This window comes from Danio aesculapii, chromosome 6 (genome assembly GCF_903798145.1).
Source record: "Danio aesculapii chromosome 6, fDanAes4.1, whole genome shotgun sequence".
Classification (NCBI taxonomy): domain Eukaryota; kingdom Metazoa; phylum Chordata; class Actinopteri; order Cypriniformes; family Danionidae; genus Danio; species Danio aesculapii.
Genome location: NC_079440.1, coordinates 28,105,185 through 28,128,340, shown reverse-complemented (window position 1 = coordinate 28,128,340; position 23,156 = coordinate 28,105,185). Strand labels below are relative to the sequence as shown.

General features: G+C 37.2%; 1 protein-coding gene across 1 annotated transcript in view; it reads right to left on the bottom strand.

The window, feature by feature from the left end:
* Positions 1-13,740, bottom strand: part of si:dkey-237i9.1 (SEC14-like protein 1) — a 155,301-nt gene extending 141,561 nt beyond the window's left edge. The window contains exons 1-2 of the mRNA XM_056459877.1: positions 13,405-13,740; positions 10,499-10,592 (exon numbers count right to left, since the gene is read on the bottom strand). Of these exons, the coding sequence (XP_056315852.1) occupies positions 10,499-10,561 (63 nt within the window). The 5' untranslated portion in view covers positions 10,562-10,592; positions 13,405-13,740. The remainder of the gene's footprint in view (positions 1-10,498; positions 10,593-13,404) is intronic.
* Positions 13,741-23,156: the final 9,416 nt, after the last annotated feature.

The window sequence follows — 23,156 nt, the reverse complement described above, 5'->3', positions numbered from 1 at the left end:
ACTGAATAGTGGGCAAACTAACTCAAAGCACCTCACTAGTCACGTGAGGCTGAAGTGGTGACTGCAGACCAGGTGAGCTTTGGCAAGTGTGGACCCCTCACAGAGTGACCAGCACCAAGATCCGCCGACAGAAGAGAGAGAACTGACTGATGGATATGTGAATGATGAACTTTACCAAGAAGGGACCAGACGAAGACAAGGGCGAGGACTGGACAGAGCACAGAAGGTAGGCAATGGACACATAAGACTGACAAGATGAAACAGGTAATTAAGCAACTAGACACAAAAAAGGGTGACATAAACAGCACAGAAATTAAACCAAGTGGGTACAGGTGTAACTGAATTATTGGCCTGCTGCACATCAGAATGACTAACAGCTGCACTCAGAGTGCCCGATAACTAGAGAGCAAAAATTAACAACAGCGTTCATGACACTTTACTACATCTATTCAGTTGCAGTAGAAAAAACAAGCTATGCCCATTGGTTTCTCATTTAATATTCAGTTTCTCTAGAAACTTAGTCACACTACAAAAAATAAAACAAAAAAAAGGTCGCAACTTCCAGTTCATGTGGACTTTAATGCTTCATTTACCCATCAAGATGCTGGTGGCAGCTAATTGCAAAATTCAACATAGCGTACAACATGGCGAAAGGGCTTTTATTCACTAAAATTAAACTTATATAGCAGCTCAAGAAAAGATCGGTATTGTGGTTAACATGACTTATGCAAATAATGAGTTATATGCCAATATCTTCTGTGCAATATCAGACACCACCTGTGAGAACAGCACAGTTAAATTATCATCAGCTCAATTTTAGCTCATCTCATTCATGTCAAGCAGTACATTCAGGGCTGGTGGGCATATGCAGACTTTTTATTTATAGTGTTGATTTCACATGCAATAAATTCTAGTACTATAAAATTTGTAGTGCCAGTGCTCTCACTTTTAGTGGGTGTGCCTAGATTTTGGCTGATGCTCCTGAATTTTTGCTCCTAAACAGCTGTGTTGCGCTGAAAACAACCACCATGAACACAAACCTAAAGTGGACAAAACTAAATAAGTGGTATGTGTACAGTCAATTGCAACCATTATTACCTAGGTTCTCAGCGCAAGCTCACCTGAGACCAGAACCAGCCACTGAACAGATTTATCTGTGTTCAGACTAAAATTAATTTAAGCCTTCTGTAGCAGGCTATGTGTTGATGTGAATGTATTTTAAGCTGTCACCACTTGGGGGCAAGTATGTGCACATAGGGTTTAAGTCAGTGTTTCTTGCATGATGGAGGAAGACTGAAGGAAGGGAACACATAGGCTGTTTCTCAATTCCGAGAATGCAGAGAACGTACTCGCGTCTTGTGAAGAGCGGTCTTGCCAGGTCACCTCGGATGAACGAACTCATGACCACGCGAGAACAGAGAACACGTCCTGTGTGAAATGAGATGCTGCATTCTTCTGATGGTCACATGACCTTCACGTTTTAATTGAAAATTACGTAAACATTACAGTATTCATAGAACGATTTATTGTTTTTCCCCTTTTCAAAATATAGACTCTGCATTAAGACCTTACAAATATACATTGCACAATAAAAAAAAGATTTTAATACAAATTTCAGCTAATAAACACCCTTAATGTGTTCATTCCTTTATTATGATTTATACACGAGAAACACGAAGACGCAAGATTGCTGAAGAACGCATATTGAGAAACAGCCATAGAGTTTTTACCCCACACTCTTCAGGATGCTAAGGTATTCACCATTATAATTGCATGTATTTCCATAAAACTAAATAAAGTGAATTTAAACTTGAATCGGAAGCAAGATTGGACATTGGTTGTGTGCAAAAAACATGTGTTGAGATGCCAAGCCTTCGGCAGTTAGCTGCTGCTACATTAGTAAAAACTTTGTTTCTGTTGGACTGATGAGCGTCCTGAATGGAATATACGTGGATCGCTATTGGAGTGGATTTCCGTATAAAATGACAAATGTGAAAAGTGAACGAGGATTAAAGGAAATCTGCTTGCTGTGATTGAGTTTGCAACGCTGACACGGATGGACAACAAGGAAGAATGATGGGTGCTGTTTATGGTTAAAGGCCTCATGTAATAGAATGGAAGTTTTAGACCAAACAGAGACATACTGTGCTGATAGTTTGTGCTGGCTGTGTTGTTCATGGATGGAAAAGAAGAATACGGTTGTGACATGGCCGCTGATGTTGATGGTGGAAAGGTTGTTAGGGAAAACATTGCAAATGATAATGGTGTTGTTAATGAAAATGTATCGTCAAAGAGAGTGAGAAAATTGACTGCAAAGGGGGGTGGCTTTGCTCTTTGAAAATTTGCAAAAATCTAGAAAACAGAAGTAAATAAAATTAAAATGTGAATGATATAATTTCTCTTAAAACCACAATTGAAACTTGAGGTTTGTCAAGTATTTTAAAATAGCTGAAAATTTGCATAATGCAATTGTGGAAATGCCATACCCCAGGATGAGTTTGATAAGCAAACCAATGATTCAATGCTAAATGGCAGAAAAATCTGTGTTTTCAAAAGGAAATCACAGAATGGTTGTCTGATGCGGGAAAGTCGCAGAGTGTTGATAAAGCCTGTGATGCTTCATCTGCAGTAAGCAGTGAAATAGGACCTGATGACAGTATTTCAAACGAGTCTACAAACCAATCTCAACGTAGTAAAGTATCAAAAGGTTCAGCAAGTACTTCAAGTTCAACCTCTACAGCACAGATAATAGCAATGACAGAAAACGCTGCATTACTACAACATGCTGCTGCTATGGAGAAGAGATATTTTAAAGGGAGGAAGAAAAAAGACATTGCATTCAAAGTGAAAGAATCAAAAGACAAAAGGAACAACTCATGATGAATGCAAAAATAGCAGCCACCGATGCAAAGTTGTCAGTTTTAAAAACCAGTTATGTTGGAAGGAAATATAAAGGCATCATCTGATGACTCAAAAAGTAAAAAAAAATAAAAAAAAAATAAAAATAAAAAAAAATCACTTATCGAAACCTGATTTACAAATACATCTTTCTGGTAATTCTACTCAAGTTGGGATGCACCGTACAACTACACAACAAGCTGTAGGCATACAGGGGCGGCACAGCTGCTGTTCAAAATAAGTAAATAAGTAAAATAAGTAATCTGTATAACATCATGCACCAACAGGCAAACATAACAGCTCAGCTTGTGCACAGGAAGGGTATGACTTCATTACCTCCCTGAATGCTTTCAAACTTTGATGGAGATCCCTAATGCTGTGTTCACACCAGACGCGGAATGCCCGGATATGCTTTGCAAGCATATGCTTTGTTTCAGAGAGGGTACTGCAATGTAATAACTTGCAGTATATGGATGAGATTAATGTGTCATCGAATCTTACAGGAATTGTGCAAAGAAACATCGGATGGCATAGCGAGATCCCACAAACCCTTTCACGCCAATGGTCTGAGTGGCTGCAAAATCTCAACGAGATAATTATGGTGAAAGTTGACAGATGTATCAAGTCAAAGGATTTGAAATGATCAGAACAGCTCAGTTGCATCACTTTTCAGATAATGCTAAAAAAAAAGCTATAATAGTTTTATTATTATTTTATATATAATATTTTGTTATTGTTCCTCCATGAACCACCACCTTATCGTGGTGAAGGGGTTTGAGAGCCTGAGTTCTAAGAGCTAAGAGCTATGTTGTTGGGGGCTAATGCCCCTGGTAGGGTCTCCCAAGACAAAAAGGTCTTAGGTGACAGGTCATAACCCCTTATGAGTTTTATATCATCGATGATTGTGTTGTTGCCCGGTATGGCGTAGCCAGGGGCCCATCCTGGAGCCAGGTCTGGGATTGGGGCTTGTATGAGAGCGCCTGGTGGCCGGGTTTTAACCCACGGATTTCAATGCCCATGTGGGTAATGAGAGCGATACCTGGACAGGCATGATTGGGAGGAATGGCCTCAATGATCTGAATCAGAGTGGTATTCTGTTATTAGACTTCTGTGCTAATCACAGTTTGACCATAACAAACACCATGTTCGAGCATAAGGGTGTCCATCAGTGCACATGGCACCAGGACACCCTAGGGCGAAGGTCAATGATTGACTTTGTGGTTGTATCAGCTGATCTCCGACCGTATGTCTTGGTCACTCGGGTAGAGAGGGGCAGAGCTGTCAACTGATCACCACCTGGTGGTGGCAGGGCAGAAAGATGGACAGACCTGGCAGGCCCAAACGTATTGTGAGGGTCATCTGGGAACGTCTGGCTGAACCTCAAGTCAGAGGGATTTTCAACTTTCACCTCCGGAAGAGCTTTGACCAGATCCCGAGGGAGGCTGTGGTGGTCTGTGGTGCCTGTCGCGGCGGCAATCCACAAACCCGGTGGTGGACACTGGAAGTAAGGCATGCCGTCAAGCTGAAGAAGGAGTCCTACAGGGCCTGGTTGGCTTGCAGGACTCGCGAGGCAGCTGATGGGTACCGACAGGCCAAGCGTGTTGCAGCCCGGGCGGTTGTGGAAGCAAAATAAATAAATAAAAAATCTGGCCTGGGAGGAGTTCGGGGAGACCACAGAGGAAGACTATCGGTCAGCCCCAAAGAGATTCTGGCAAACCATTCAGCGCCTCAGGAGGGGAAAGCAGCTCCACATCGACACTGTTTACAGTGGAAATGGGGAGCTGTTGCTCTCGACTAGGGATGTTGTTGAACAGTGGAAGGAATACTTTGAGGATCTCCTTAACCCCACTCACAGGTCTCTCATTAAGAAAGCAGAGACTGGGGATACAGGGGTGGACTCACCCATCACCAAAGCTGAGGTCACTGAGGTAGTTTGCAAGCTTCGCAGTGGCAAAGCAGCGGGGGTGGATGAAATTTATCCTGTGTATCTTAGGTTGTGGGGCTGTCTAGGCTGACATGTCTCTACAATATTGCTTGGAGATCAGACTTGATTCCAGTGCATGTTGGACTCCGGCAGGGCTGTCCTTTGTCATCAATTCTGATCATAATTTTATGGACAGAATTTCAAAGTGCAGCCTTGGGCTGGAGGGGGTCCTGTTCGGAGAGCCCAGGATCTCATCTCTGTTATTCGCAGTAATGCGGTAGCTGTATCGGTCCTTTGTGGTGAAGGAGCTGAGCCGAAAGGCAAAACTCTCGATTTCCCAGTCAATCTACGTTCCTACTCTCACCTATGGTCATGAGCTCTGGGTCATGACTGAAAGGACAAGATCTCTGATACAAGCGGCCGAAATGAGTTTCCTTCGCAGGGTGGCAGGGCACACCCTTATAGATAGGATGAGGAGCTCAGTTACCCAGGAGCAGCTCTGGTAGAGCCGCTGCTCCTCCACATCAAGAGAAGTCAGCTGAGGTGGCTCGGGCATCTGTTTCGGATGCCTCCTTGTTGCCGACCTAGGGAGGTGTTCCAGGCATGTCCCACCGGGAGGAGACCTCAGGGAAGACCCAGGACATGCTGGAGGGACTATGTCTCTCGGCTGGCCTGGGGCCACCTCAGGATCCCCCTGGAGGACCTGGAGGAAGTGTCTGGGAAGAGGGAAGTCTGGGGTTCTCTCCTAAGACTGCTGACCCCACGACCCGGCCCCGGAAAAGTGGTTGAAAATGAATAAATGAATATAATATTTGGTCAATATGTTCAATATTATTATTTTTTAAATAGAACAAGCAGTCAGGTATAGTAATACATAATGTCAGTAAAACTGCTAAAATATTACGTAAATACTTACACAATTTCTAAATTGTGGCCCTTTGCATTTTATGTGGTTTTAATGTGCCCCCTGGGCTTTTAAACTTGAATACCACTGAGCTGTATGAAATACCTCGTGGGGCTGGGATGCAATGAGTGACGTCACTGTCGCTGTACGGTAGCCTCGCTGCGTGTGTTTGGAGTTTAGACTCGCAGATTACATTTTTATCATAAAATACCTCCTCATTCGCTAAATATTTGTCTCCTCCTACTTACTGTGAACAATCCCTTAACACACGTATACAAACAAATCTACTTTCAAACGTTTTGTCTCTCGAGCATCCGCCTGTTGTTTGTAGCTTTAGCCTGTAAGCACCACTGGTCAGCTAAAGCTACGGACCTCTTTCATTCACATATTTTCTCACTTACTGGCTTTGCTCTTTACCCCGTACGATGTCGCTTGTGTGTCTGTCCTTGAGTGCAGGAGAAGCATCGATGGAGGCGTTGGAGCTGGAAGCAGTGGAGTCCCAGATTCGCTCCCTCGAGACGAAGCGAGATCGGCTCCGGGAACAACGGGCTTTACTCGATTTACCCCATACTTGCTCGTCTGAGGTAAGTGTACAATACAATCACAATACTACTATCCTGAGCGCTGCCGAGAGCCTTGGTGCCGTCGTCCTCCGCGTGGGAACGAACGACACCAGGCTCCGGCAGACAGAGATGATCGAGACGGTTCGACGAACCTCACCCGCCACGCAGATCATCGTTTCTGGACCACTTCCTACCTACTGCCGAGGAAATGAAAGGTTTAGTAGACCGTTTGCTCTGAATGAATGGCTATTAACATGGTGTAAAGAACAGAAATTGCTCTTTGCCAATAACTGGAATCTTTTCTAGAAGCGTCCTAGGCTTTTCCGCGCTGACGGGCTGCACCCCAGTCGAGCTGGAGCTGAACTCCTGTCGGACAACACCTCCAGAATACTTCGCTCTATCTGACTAGTAAATAAAATTCACAATTTAGCCCTATAGACTCTTATTCGTCCCACTTAAATAACAGTAATGCATATCTGGCTAACCCCATAGAGACTGTGTCTGTTCCTCGTATTATTAGATCAAAAAATAAACTGCTCCAGAAATAATCTATTAAGAATTAAACCAGAAAAACAACTAAAAAGTGAAAATACAAATTTCATTAAGCTTGGTCTCCTAAACATCAGGTCACTAGCACCTAAAGCACTTATCATAAATGAAATAATAACAGATAACAATCTTAATGCACTCTGTCTCACTGAAACCTGGCTGAAACAAAAGGACTATATTAGTTTAAATGAAGCAACTCCTCCAGGATTCTTATATAAACATGAGGCTCGTCCAACTGGTCGTGGTGGTGGAGTTGCATCAATCTTTAGTGATATTCTTAATGTTAATCAGAGAAACGGACTTATGTTTAGCTCCTTTGAAGTATTTGCGCTTAATGTTATGCTTCCAGACAATATACACAAACCTGTTATCTCTCGCTTTAAATCACCATATATAGACCCCCAGGACCCTCTAAAAGAGTTTTCTGATTTTATTTCTGACTTACTAGTTAAAACTGATCAAATACTAATTGTAGGAGACTTTAACAACCACATAGATGATGCTAACGACACATTAGGGCTCGCGTATATGGATTTACTACATTCACTAGGGATAAAGCAAAACGTTATTGGTCCAACCCATCGCTTAAAGCATACACTAGATCTAATTCTGTCTTATGGAATTGAGGTCATTGATGTAGACATTATACCACAAAGTGATGATATTACAGACCACTACCTCTTACTATATAAGCTGTGTTTACCTGAAATTAGCAGATCCGCTCCGATATATTGCCCTAGTAGAACTATTGTTCCATCCACCAAAGATGAATTTATAAATAACTTACCTGATCTTTCTCTATTTCGAAATGCACCCGCAAACGCAAATGTAGTTTGCAAATGTAGTAGACCTTGATGTAGTAACCAGCAGTATGGATGCCATCTTTACTAGCACTCTAAATACTGTGGCACCCATCAAACTAAAAAAGGCTAGAGGAAATAAAACTACACCATGGTATAATAGTCATACCCGCGCTCTCAAAACAGCAACCTGTGCCCTGAAACGTAAATGGAAAAAAACTAATTTAGAAGTTTTTAGAATTGCGTACAAAGGACACTATGTCCAGCTATAGAAGGGCTCTAAATCTGGGCTGAGCACCTCTGCAAACTGAAAGAAAATAATTATAACAACCCTAGATTCATATTTAACACTATAACTAAATAATAATAGGTCAAAACAAATAAACAAATAATAGGTCATCTTTTGAACAAAATGTTCCACCGCAAATTAGTAGTGATGACTTAATGAATTTTTTCAGTGATAAAATAGAAGGCTTTAGACAGAAAATAGGAGATATTAAACTTTCTGCACCACCTTATACTTCAGATCCAGTAAACATTCCACTGGATCAAAATAACCTACAGTGCTTCAAAATCATAGAACAGGAAGAGCTAGATAAAATTATAAATAGTTCTAAACCAGCTACGTGTATGTTGGACCCAATTCCAACAAAATTACTGAAAGAATTGCTACCTGTTATAGGAGGACCTCTTTTTAATGTTATCAACTCTTCTTTATCTTTAGGCCATGTTCCAAATCCTTACAATCTAGCTGTTTTTAAGCCTATTATTAAGAAACCACAACTGGACCCCAGCAACTTAGCTAATTATAGGCCTATTTCAAATTTTTCATTTATGTCTAAAATGCTAGAAAAAGTTGTTTTCTGCCCAATTATGCACCTTTCTGCAGAATAACAATGTTTTTGAATTGTTTCAGTCAGGTTTCAGAGCTCATCACCGTACAGAAACCGCATTAGTGAAAATAACCAACGATTTATTCTTAGCTGCTGACCAAGGGTGCATCTCGCTATTAGTTTTACTCGATCTTAGTGCGGCATTTGACACGATTGACCACGGTATCCTCATAAATCGATTAAATTCTACAGGTGTCCAGGGACAGGCTCTACAATGGTTTAAGTCATACTTAGTTGACCGTTACCAGTTTGTGAATATTAATGGACAGCCTTCACAAGTCAGCACAGTAAAGTATGGGGTGCCTCAAGGATCAGTTTTAGGCCCTTTGCTGTTTACAATATACATGCTACCCCTGGGAGACATTATTAGGAGACATGGGATCAGCTTTCCACTGCTATGCAGATGATAATCCATTATGTATGTCAACTAAACCTGACGAGATGTCTAAACTGTCTTAGCTAACTGAGTGTATTAACGATTTTAAAGACTGGATGACCAACAATTATCTTCTCTAAAACTCAGACAAAACAGAATTATTATTTAATTGGGCCTAAATCCTGTACACAGCAGATCTCACAACTCGACCTACAATTAGAGGGATACAAAGTTAGAGTTAGCTCTACTATAACAGACCTGGGTGTCATATGAGACAGCAATTACATTTTAAAAATCATATATCCCATGTCACAAAAACTGCTTACTTTCATCTGAGAAATATTGCTACGAAGTATGCTACCCATCTCACATGCAAAAAAGCTAGTCTATGCTTTTAAGACTTCTAGGCTGGACTACTGTAATGCACTTTTTCTGGCTGCCCAGCATCCTCTATTAACAAGCTTCAATTAGTACAAAATGCAACTGCCAGAGTTCTTACCAGGTCTAGAAAATTTGATCACATCACCCCCAATTTTATCCTCCTTACACTGGCTGCCTGTTAAGTTTCGTATTGAATTTAAAATATTGCTTCTTGCATATAAAGCTTCAAATAATCTAGCTCCTGTTTATCTAACCCAACCTTCTGTCTCGCTACAATCCAACTCGCTCTTTAAGGTCTCAAACTCAGGGCTTCTGGTAGTACCTAGAATAGCAAAGTCGAGTAAAGGAGGTCGAGCCTTTTCATTTATAGCTCCTAAACTCTGGAATAGTCTTCCTATAACGTCCGAGGCTCAGACACACGCTCCCAATTCAAAACTAGATTAAAGATCTATCTTTTTAGTAAAGCATACACTCAGTGCACCACTTAGTGGGTTTTCACACAGGTTTTCTGCATTTTGTTTTATATACACTATGAACAGCAGCTACGCTAATTATTCTCTTTATTCTCCATTTCCACCTGGGGATACTCTTCCTGAGGCCCTCAGACTATGCAGAGTCACTGATTCGATCCAAGACCAACGACGAGATGATTCCAAGGTTTCCATATCCTGGACCAGGCCATGTCCTGAGCAGCTACTGTGGTGGTCATGGAGGAGTGGAGAACATGAGACTGATTCCTGTGACGCTCCAGGGACAAGATGAGTCTTCGCTGAGGCCAGCTTCCAGCCTCCGCCGCTGAGACTGCAGCTCTGCACAAGACGTTTGGCCAGCGGAGAAATTAAAATGGTCATGCCCAACTGAGTTTGGTTTCTCTCAAGATTTTTTTCTTCACTTCACCAATTAGTGAAGTTTTTTTCCCTCTCCGCTGTCGCCATGGTCTTGCATGGTTTGGGATCTGTAGAGCTGCGTATCGTTGGATTTGCTCTTCAGTGTTTGGACTCTTAGTAGTGATTTTTAAAACCACACTGAACTGAGCTAAACTGAACTGAACTTAAACACTAAAAAACTGAACTACACTGTTCCAATTTACTATGACCTTTTATGTGAAGCTGCTTTGACACAATCTACATTGTAAAAGCGCTATACAAATAAAGGTGAATGAATTGAATTTGAATTGCTGTTGAGTGTTAAGACTGTGGCTGATACTTACTGCCATGACAAGTTCAAAAGGATGTTTGTACACTCTCACAGGGGACTGATACTTCTGCACCATGATGGAACCTTCGGCAGTGCTGAAGTATAAACTAAGAAAAAAACAGAAACGCACATTTTATGTAATAATACAAAGATTTATCAGAAGTAGTATTACATCATAATGTTTACAGAAAAGCATAATTAATTTTTTTTTTTTTTTACTATTCATACACATTTTTAGTTCTAACAACATATAAAGGTAAACTTTGCATGATATAAGGTTTCATGTAATGTCTATGTATACAAGATAAACAACAAAAAAAAAGTTTAATACACAATGTCTAATATGTGACAATTTATGCAGTCTATATTTATTTTTTCTATCTATGCAAAGTGTGTTTAGATTATGCTTCCAACACTAATAATGTGAGAGTATGTGATTGGCCAAGGACAGACAAAAAAAATACTCGAAAGATTAAAAAGATAAAAAAAATGTTAAATTCTGACTTTACTCGCCGTTATTGTTTTTTTAAAGATATTGGAAACCTGTAACCATTGACTCTCATAGTATTTGTTTTTCCCCCTAAGTAAGTCAATGCTTACAGGGTTTAGGCTTTCTTTAAAATGGCTTCTTTTGTGTTCAACAGAAAGCGCATGGCAACATATTTTAACCGGCTCAAATCCAGCGTCTGATGAACTCATTCTTCTTTTTTCCCCCACTACATATCAGATTTTGCCTACTCTTCACCACGAGGAAGACAAGTGGGAATCAATTATTAAGTGTGTGTATTATTTTAAGCGCATTTGAGCATCACATATTATTTGCACATTTTTTTAATGGAAATGTTCCCGATTCACGTATGCAAATTCATCTTCAGATGGCGCCTTTTATAGCAATGTGCGTGCAGTAGATCGCTCCGATTACATTGGGAAAACCAGCGATCGCTGCAAATTGCGCTTTAATTTTTGGCTGATCAACTGCATGGTATGGAAACCTGCAAGACATGCAGATGATCCCGTCCCATACAGCTGCCATTGCACGGCTCAAAGATACTTTCTAGTGTACAATTTAACATAATTGCCTCTAGGAGTCGCCAATGGAAATAAAACTAACACACACAAGAAATGCACGTGGGCCAGACATGAAGTTGGCGTGGACCAACGCACATTCTCATGTTCATTCATCGTTAGTAAATCCAAACGTGAGCGTGAAATCTGGGGTACGCGTTGATACATGAGGCCCCTGGACTTCCTGGAGCCAGACCCCCAAGGCGAGTCGATGAATTGCAGTTTTAGTTACTTCCATATTGGCTTCCCGAGGGAGAGCGGGAGGTTGCCGCTTGGTCACTACACATGCCACTACAGAGTGACACATGACAGTGAAAACTGGACATGCCACCGGTGTCACTACACTCAGGCTATGTTCACACTGCAGCCAAATGTGGCCCAAATCTGCTTTTTTTGCCCACATGTGACTCAGGTAATGATAGTGTGAACAGCCCAAACCGCATGGAATCTGATCTTTTTAGGTGAGATCTGTGCCACTTTCATATGTAGTCTTAAATCAGTCACAGATCTGATGTTTTGCAATGCGACCGCAGTGTGAACGGTTATGTCGGATTTCATGTGACCTTTACATAATCTTCGAGCGACATTTGTCATCATTCTGTGCTGCAAACATCCTCTACTCCTCAGCAGCATAGTAGAATAGCACACATGGAAATTACTTTACTACAGAAAGTTGGTTGTTCATTTTTAAAAAGATTTTGGAGGCAAAACTGGGGCTTGTTAACGGTTTGAGGCACGGGTTGATCGCGAAGGCGAAAGAGCGTCGTGCGTGTTATTTTGTGCTCTCCGTAACAGTACTTTTGCGCATACGGGTCAGTTAAGGACCATGATCTGTTCACACTGCAAATGTGATATTGGCCACATTTATAAGAGCAGTGTGAACAGCCATGCAAAAAAATCAGATCTGAGAAAAAAAATCAGATTTGAGCACTAAGTCTGGCACTGTGAATGTAGCCTCAGTGGCATGTGCCAGTGGCATCTGTGCATCAGATGTCGTGTAACTTAATAATAAAACTGCTGCTGGACTCAGGACTAGAAATAGAGGTAAAGTTGGTTTTATATTCAGACATTGTCCTTAATAATATAATTTCATAAAAGTATTGTTTGCAAATTCTAAATAGGCAAATCATACAGGAAGCCAATGACTTTAAAATACAACATTGTTCACAGTGAATTGGATAGTGTTGATGTTGTTTTTAAGTCATACTTGCATGTTAATTCTGATTAAATATTCAAATTAGCGTGGTAAACAATATAGAGACAGTTAAATGAACGAATGTGCGAATATAAAACCAACTTTACATCTATGGTCTAGAACAATACACTGCACTAAGAAATAAAAATCAATGTTTGTGTGCTAACTTACACAAAAATCTGTGACGTAAAGTAATAAAAACCATCCTTCTCTGAACGGTTGTTATTGTAGCATACCCGAAACAACTATCTCTCTATTATGAAAGAATATGGTAACGTTATACCTATACTCATTTGAACGTCATATATAGTATAATTAACTTAGCTGAGCTCAGCTGGTAACGCAATTAGCCGGTTAGCGCATTGAATACTTCCCGAAAACGTCCCTCACAATGACCTCATAAATGAAACTGTAACGTTAATCATTAAGAAATTATACCGCTCTTAAACATCATGTCGTGATTTAAAACAACACATAACGTTAACTATGAACGCTTTTAGGTGAAACGCCCGACGTAGTGTTAGCAAAAATTATTAGCAAGTTTACCGCTAACGCGATTTAAAAACAAGACGTCGAAGCATAGCATTAGTCAATAGCCAGTATAAATTGATACTATTTAAAATGTATTTAACATGTAGTTAATTGGAAAATATACTTACAAAAACAAAGTATTCGTAGAAACTGATAAAGCCCTTTTCAATGTCAAGCGTTCGCTTCAGCTTTTAGATGATAGAAGGGATTTCCATGGCTGTTGTTGTGTCTCTGAGTCAAACCAGTCAGTAATCCAGATCAGACCTGGAACAGACTCGCTGCTGTTGACCTGTTCCCATAACACAACTGGTGAGAAAACACTGCTACTACTGCTATTGTTATGTTGCTACTCCTGGCTGCTTGAATCTCCAAAATTTTCAAAGCTACAATGCAACTCAGCTGCGTTCGCGTCCTTCAGCAGGCAGGCACCAGAAGTGAAAATTCCAAATGCAGTCACTTCTTCTTCGTCCTCTTTGATGTTCATCGGCGGTTGGCATCCAACTACAATGGTGAATTACCGCCGCCTTCTGTACTAGAGTGTGGACCAGATTTGAACAGCGATAACTACTATTCCCAATTACTAAAGTCCCTTCATTTTTTATAAATATAATAATAAAATATAATAATAAAATCCAAGATAAATTTTTTTATTTCCTTTGCATTATGTAATTTCATATCTCATCTTTGGCTATGTATGTATATACAGGGATGGGCAGTATTTATGATACATGTATTTCAAATACAAAATAGTATTTTGTAATTTGTAGTTGATGGGTTTGTGAAAATGGGTTAATATTTTGTATCAAAATACTTTAGTGTCTTGTATTTTTAAAATACTGTAAAATACTTTGTTAGAAGTCTACATAAGGACATCATAAAATCCAGCCTCAGATTGATGCTTTCCCGTGTTTTGCCTAGGCTTGAGATCAGAACAGAAAATTAAGAATGTGGTCAATGCTTGGAGTATGGACGGAAATTATGCACCACACACAAAGAAAATAGCAGACAAATAACCTGGGATATATTTGGGAGCAAGTCAACAATCACTGACAATACTATATTGCACAATGACCAGTAATTTATAATGGCAAGCAGAGGCATTGCTAGACATAAAGCTCTACTACGGCACATCCCCCGCCAAAAAAACAATAAATAATATATATATATCTATATATATATATATATATATATATATATATATATATATATATATATATATATATATATGTGTGTGTGTGTGTGTGTGTGTGTGTGTGTGTGCGCGCAAAAACAGTTATCATATAATCATATATAAATAAATTGTTATTATACAATTATTATTCTAAATAATTAATCCTAAATGTAACTCTAAAATAATCATTTAAAAATCTTTTGCATAATATTCATTTAATTTGAATGACACGTGCTTTAAGACTTGACACGTGGCACAGAATTAGCTTTATTATGTTTTTACCTCCCTGACTCATCACTTGCTTCATAATCTATGAGAAAGCATGCATAATAAAGATCACCATAATTTATTTAAACTTTAGTTTTAAAACTTTAGAGTAACGTCTTTGTTTCGGATTTACCACTCTTAATAATACACTTGCATATGAAGTAATTGATATCTCCAAAGCATTTACTGGGGCACTGGCGATGTTTTACAGGGGCAAGTGCCCCAGTAAATGGGTTCTAGCGACGGCCCCCTAATGGCAGTATAGTGTACATTTCAGCATCAGCATCCTTGCTTAGGAAATGAGATGAAATAAAATATCAATTCTTAGGAACAGGATAAGGAGCCTTCAGCACATGAAAAAAACTTTTATGGAATTGACTTTATAATTTAAATGATTTTAGTAATTTTAAAAAAATCACAATATTGCAAAAAGAAATATTTTTTTAAATTAGGTGAACAAAAAAATTTTCCTATATCACCCTTTTATAATATAAGACTTTATTAAGCATTAGCAAATAGTAAATTCATTTTTTGTTAGCATTAACTATACATTAATAAACTTTAGTAAGCAGTTATAACTGCAGATATAAATGCTATATTCTTAATTTATAAGCACATGTGTAATGTGCTTAATGATTGTGTTTTCATACTTTGTTAATGATTCATTTTCATTACTAATTAAGTATAGCATTATTTACAAGCAGTTATTTAAGAATATTTGGTGGTTTTTAAAGGTCATTCAGCATAAACTAGTAAATGATTAATAAACTATTAAAATTAACATTTAGAATTCTTATTATTCAGGTGTACACTAATAAATAATTTGTATGTCAATAAATGCTTTGTTACTGTAACTTAACTTCATCCAGTGAAGTTGTGTGACCTTACCTAAAGTGAGGACTATTCATGATTTATAAATCTCTAGAAAACAACAATTAAAGGCTTATTTATATTCTAACAGGAAAAAGAAAATATACGACTTTATTAATTTCTATTTATTTAAAGATACACAAATGAAACTGTATCAAATGAAATGTAAATCTCTGCAATGTTAACTAAAATAAAATCAGCTCCCTTTTGATCTGTTTTGGACTGATTGTTGTGTTACTGAAACTTCTGCCTGCTCTTATTCTTCGTCGCCTGGATATGCCCCTGTGTTTGTTGTTTGGATTGGATTGCTTATATGTTGCCGGCTCTCTGCTTGTTTACTTGTTGATGTCTCTCCCTAACTCCTTAAATAAACTTCTGCACATGGATTCTAACACAGCCTCAGCCTCCATGTTACAACTTTCAAAATCACTTGCTTTTCTCTTGAAACTTGTTTAAACCTGCATGTGTAAAACAGCATATAATGATGTATTCCATGGTAAACAACTATGTATTCCATGGTTTTAAGCTGTTTTTATCACTTCTGTTTTTGGCTTGAAAACATCATATCTCAGCCCCAGGAACAAGAATCCTGCATGAGAGCTCAAAAAATTAACACTTTCTAAACCATTTGCTTTTCCCTTGAAACTTGTTCAAAACCATTTAAAATACATACGACGTTGTTAAACAAAAACAATGATCGATTTTCATGGTTTCAAGCTGTTTTTATCACTTTCTGTTTTTGGCTTGGGAACATCATATTTCAGCCCCAGGAACAAGAATCCTGCATGAGAGCTCAAAAAATGAACACTTTCAAATTCACTTGCTTTTCCATTGAAACTTGTTTAAGCATGTTTAAAACAGTACACTGTAAAAAATACTGGTAACACTTTATAATAACTACACGCTATGAACCATTTGTTAAGCAATAGCGAATAGTGAATTCATTATCTGTTAAGCATTAACTCTACATTAATAAACGTTAGTGAGCAGTTTATAACTGCAGCTACAAATGCTGTATTCTTGACTTACAACCACATTTATAATGTGCTTAATAGCTGTACTTTCATACTTTGTTAATGATTTATTTTTTATTACTAAATTAAGTATTGCATTATTTACAAACCAGTGATTTAAGCATAGTTGGTTGTTTTTTTAAGATCATTCAGAATAAGTTAGTAAATGATTAATAAACTATTAAAGTTAACATTTATAATTATTTTTATTCAGGCATGTACTAATAGTTAATTTGCATGTTAACAAAAGCTTTATTAACTCAACTTCATCCAGTTTTGTGACCTAATCTAAAGTGAGGACTATTTATGCTTTATAAATCCCTTATAAATGACAATTAAAGGCTCAGTTAAACTCTAAACAGGAACATAAAAAGAACATAAACGACTTTATTCATAACTATATTTAAGATAAAGATACAAAGATCGTTTAAAGATACACAAATGAAACTGCATTGAAAATTTTTTTGCAACCTTATCTAAAATAAAATTACTGCACAGTTTAAACATTGCATCCTATTATTGTTAAATGATTATATTGTTGTTGTTTTATCAAATTTCATGTCGTATTTTGACACTCCTGTTATTCAGCAATGTTTACATTTTACAGTAATTTTACTTTTTAGATAAGATTGCGAAGATTATTGCTCGTTTGATACTGAGCCTTTAATTGTCATTTGTAAGGGGTTTATAAAGCATAAATAGTCCTCACTTTAGATTAGGTCACAAAACTGCATGAAGTTGAGTTAATAAAGCATTTATTAACATAGATAGTGACCATTACTATAGGTCTGAATAATCAGATATATAAATGTTAATTCCAATAGTTTATTAATCATTACTACTCATTCTGAATGATCTTAAAAACCACTTACTACTCTTAAATACAATTGGTTTGTAAATAATGCAATACTTAATTTAGTAATGAAAAATCAAGCAGTTACAAATTATGAAAGTACAATTATTAAGCATTTATAAATGTGGTTTGAAGTCAAGAATAGAGCATTTGTAGCTGCAGTTATAAACTGCTCACTAACGTTTATTAATGTAGAGTTAATGCTAACAAATAATCAATTAACTATTTGCTAATACTTAGTAAATGATTCATAGTGTGTAGTTATTATAAAGTGTTACCACAAAGATTTGTTTGTTTTGACTTTAAAGTGAGTTACCCGGTTGCCTTAAAATTGTGAGTTTATTGGAATTATAAGAGTGAGTTATAATAACTTGAGTGATTTTTGTTTCAACTAATTTTGCTAATATTTTGTGTTGTATTAACTTCTTCAAGCAGTTTAAGTTGACTTACAAATGTAAGTACACTCAACTTCATAGTGTAAAATTGTTGAGTGAACTAACTTTTTTTGTCAACTTAACCCATTTGATTGCTTGAAGAAGTTGATACAACTTAATTCGAAGTTATATGAAAAACAGATTTGTCAACTCAACTGAAAATTGTTTGTAACAAAAAACTGAAAAAGTTACCTTGTTGCCTTAAAATTATGAGTTAAATCAACTAAATATAGTTTGTTGTAACAATTAACAAAGTTTACACAGTTGACTTACAATTAAGAGTTCAATGAATTCAACACAAGTTAACATGACAAATGCATTTTAAAAAGTAACAGAACGTCAGAACAAATAAACTGTAATAACATTTATTATAACTTCAAGAAAACATTTTCATTCAAGTAGAAATAAAGTTATCAATTCAATAAATTCATATTAATACTCCTAGAAGCAACGGGATACAATCTAATTCAAACACCTCTGAAAATAATTATGGCAAAAGTTATAAATCAATCGTTATAAATAATTTCTCAAACAGCATTAAAATAAACCCTTTGAAAGGTTTCTTCATCTATTCAATATTTTAAAGTCTTACAACAATTCCTAACATTTTATAATGAAAAGTGTGTTTACAACTGATTTTGTTCTCCAATGCTGAAACTGATATTCTATGCTCTGCAAAAGTTCATGGAGTAAGAAACAAACTCTTAAGTGTTTAGTGGATTTTCAACACAATCTCATGGCAATTCGTAACTTTTTGATTTAGTGGCTAATTCATATGAATTCGTACGATCTAATTCATACAATTTAGTACAATTTGCTCATCCCCCAATGATGGTTGGGTTTAGGGGTGGGGTTAGGTGCCACACCTCGTTTTTAAAATTGTACGAATTAGCCACTAAACTGACAAAACGTAAAATACTTACATTTTCTCGTGAGATTAGGCTGGAATTTTTGCTGACCCATGCACTTACTGATATCCATGTTGTTCATTCAACTTTAAGGACTAAATCTCAATCCAGTGTAATGAGTTGCTTACTCTTAATAAAAAGGAGAAAATGTGTTCGATGATAAGCAAGTTTAATGTAAGTGGTGATTCTTGTTCTGGCATTAAACTTCATATTACAAAATTCAAATCACTGTCATTGAGTTAGATATAAAAACAGTCTGCTGCAATTTAACACAACCTGAGAGTGTGTAGAATGTCTGTAACAGAATGTCTATCTGAATATGTTGCAGAACAGTCGTAAACACACTTTTTATTATAAAATGTTATAAATTGTTGTTTAGCCTTTAAATATTGACTAGACTAAGAAACATTTCAAAGGGTTCATTTTAATGCGGTTTGAGAAATGCATTTTACTGTTTCTTGAGATTTCTGACTTGTTGAATTTTTGTTAAACCCCAATTGTAGCAGACAGATTTCATATAGAATGTCTGTAACAATGTCTGCTATTGTGTAATATCCAGAGATGTATAAAGTACTAGAGACCCAGACTTAAGTAAAGGTACAAGTACTCTATCAAAAAGGGACTTGAGTAGAAGTATAAGTGCTCTTTAAGCAGCATACTTAAGTGGAAGTACTAAAGTATTCAACATTTTTTGTACTTAAGTATTGCAAGTAGTTTATTTCAATATTTACTACTCAAGTACTGAAAGTAAAAGTACAAGCATTGTGTTATGTAGTTATTAAAGAAAGTCAAAAGACATCATATTGTTTTGTTTATTATAAATATCTTTTTTTGGGGCACGTGAATAAGCAGAACGAAAAGAAACATGGCTTACGATACTGTTTTTCTCTCGCTCTTGAACCACAGATCTGACATTATAACAGCTTTAACACACACCTTTCAAAGTTGTGTGTCACAAAAACACTCCGTAATCCACTGAATTCAGTTCAATTCGATATCTAAGCATTGACTATGCTTTCCATATATAACTAGATTTTTTCTTCACAACACAAGATATTTTTATATTAAAATCTATAAATATAATAATATTTATATATTATTCCTTTAACTGCCTGCTCGACCAAATGGTTGACTATATTTTGACTGACCATATCTTATTGAGAGGAGTACCTAACTCAACTAAACCTGAAAGTACTTGTCACTACATTGCTTCTACATTAAAATCAAAACAAGGACATCAGTCCTCACATCATGTGAACTGTTTTTGGTAAAAATTTGCAAAGTAAGCATATTTTTTTGACATATTACCCTCTAAGGGCCTTAACTTTACAAAGTTATGTTACTTGGTGCCATGAAAAATATTTAGTGTGTTTGTATTAGCGTTTCAAAAACATGCTAGACCAAATGGTTGATTTGTCACTTTATGGTAAAAGTAGAAAAGCAAAACTAATGATTTCATATCATGCATTTCTGCAGTCTGAATTGATTGTTTACTGAGAAATATCAACGTTTGATCATTCACAGAATAAATATGACACAGCTTGTTATTTATTTACGAATATAGATAATTTCTTAAGTATATATATTTTTTGACTTTTTTAGGATATTTTTGGAGTAAATACAATGAATTTTTAGAACTTATGTGTGGAAATCACAACTTTTCAAAGATGATTACCTCTTAAATGGCAAATACTTGTGTACCAGCATTAGCACAATTGTAAGGAATTGATATTTGATTGTTTGTTTGTTTTTTGTAGATATTTGATGGATGTCAATAGTTTCTATGGTACAAAAACTCACATCGTCAGGCCCTTTTACCAGAAAATCCCTTCACTGATGAGATAATTCAGCATGTTCACTCACATACATTCTCTCTTTCTCTCTCTCTCACACACACACACACACACACACACACACACACACGCACACACACACACGCACACACACACACACACGCACACACACAAACACACACACACCACACACGCACACACACACACACACACACACACACTCACACACGCACACGTGTGCACGCGTTTAGCAACAGGATACACGTTAATATACATTGCTCTACATTATGTTAATGTACAAAATAAACCTGATTTAGGTCCCTGAATTGGGACTGAAGCATCTTTTATAATTGTACTGACATGCAGCTGTGGTGAACAATTACAAAGCAATTTTACTGTATATATTACAAACATGCACTGTTTTAGAAACATTCTTAAACTTGTAAAATCATTCTTGAGGTGCTGCTGATCACAAAGAGCTGAAGAGGTTGTTTTGTGAACACCCTGTCTTGTGGATATGATTATACGCGTTACTATGGAGACATGTTAATGCGCAGCTGTCAATCAGTTCGGTAGGTGGGGAAATCGCACTCCTACCTCACATTGCAGTGGGCTTCAAAATGGGAGGGATTAGGATCCTATTTTTAACATCAGAATTTAAGAAAAAAAAAGACTTATTGTGTTTGTATCACTCCAGTATGCATGTGGACATGCTATACCTACACACAGTTATGTCCAAAATCTTCCAGAAGATGATTTTCATCATAGATGCCCTTTAAAGTGCAATTTAAAGACTTAACTAGGTTATTATGTTAACTAGCCAAGTTAGGATAGTTAGACAAGTTGTTGGTTAACAATAGCTTGTTCTGTAGCTAATAAAACAAAATATTAAGGGGCTAATAATATTGACTTTAAAATTGTTTTAAAATAATTAAAATCAGATTTTATTCCAGTCAAACTTGAAAATGAAACAAGACTTTCACAAAAGAAAATTAAATGTTATATGACATATTATTAAAAAAAACTTCAGCTGTTAAACATCACTTGGGAAATATTTGAAAATCACAGCAGAACTAATAAATTTGCCTTCAACTATGTATATTAGTCTGAATGTGTAAAACCAGAACACTGACAAAACCAGGTCAGAAATGATTGTGGTCACCATATTCTCATGGTCTACACTTACTGAAGATCCTCTTACCTTTGTACTTATCAGCTTTTATGGCTGAAACCGGAACTTCAAAGAAGAGATACTAATGAATCTTTATGTACTCTATAAAAGGTACCTGCCAATTTGCTTCAATTTGCCTTCTTTAGGTTTTCAGGGCTTTGTTGACCCTGGAAACAATGTTTCAAACATACATCACTGTAAAGGAATAAGGCTAATGCTAGCTGACTCTTCAGGGGGTTGTCTTGTTTTATCCCGTTTTCCCAGTCTATTTGGGCTGTGCAAGAAATGAGCTCTTTATGTACAAAGAGAAAGAGGCTAAAAGCTTTCAGCCAGGTATAAACATGCTGAATTTCATTTTGCGTGCTCCAGAGAAACCACAACATCGCTAAATCCTTTCCTCCTGCTCTCTTTCAATTCTCCTACCTAACAGTCATCACAAAATCGGTGCTGGTATGTAACGGCTAATTTATCCTCTCAATGTTTGATATCCTGTCATCTCCTCATTTGACTCTGAGTGTTTCTAATTGGAGATAATCCTGGTCAAATCCTTTGATTGAGAGTTTGGATGCGATCCATCTCCAAAGACGCGATTTAATCGGCTTCATGGCACTTGGCGTAAAGTCATTTATCTAGTGGAATGACTGGAGATGCTTGTTTTAATATGAGTGCTCTTTGTGAAAACCAAGGAGACTCGCCATTTAATTATCCTAAAGGAAGGCTGTTCTCGACTTTCGATCAAGCAAATTGCTGCGGATGCTAACAATCTTAGTCAAGCTCACTGTTTCCTTCACCTTCTTTGGAAGACTTCATGTGCCATCTCTTTTTGGATGAAGTCCACCCCCTACAGCTTCAGTCCCTCACATATTTTTGCATTTTGAAAGCTTCACAACGGGCTGGATTAGTTCTTCTTACATCACTGGAGAATGATTATGTAAGGGAAGCAGTTTAGGCGTTGGCAGTGGCTTTGTGTTGCAAGCCTGCAGACATTCAGATGCTAAAGAAAAGTAACGGGCACAGAAACACTGTCTCTATTTTCGCTCTCTCTCTCTCTCTCTCTCTCTTTGCCTGTTGTTTGATCAATGCTGAAGTTATGTCTCCAAACACCAGAGTTACATTTGGGGAAGAGGAATCAGTGCGTTTAAACATAAAAGTGAGAAATGATCTTATGACAGAGTAATCTTCTCTCGCACTTGCAGGAAAAACACTTTCACGAACTTGATATTAAGAGTAAAAAGAACGTTCTGGAGATCATAACTGCTATTCCTTTATACACATATTCACGTAACATAAACATGCAGAGGATTTTATTTGCCGCTGAACCATTGCATTAGCTAACGTAGTTCATGTTGTTGTAGTTTCTTCTGTGTTTAGATTTTGAGTTTTTTAGACATTCTTCAAGT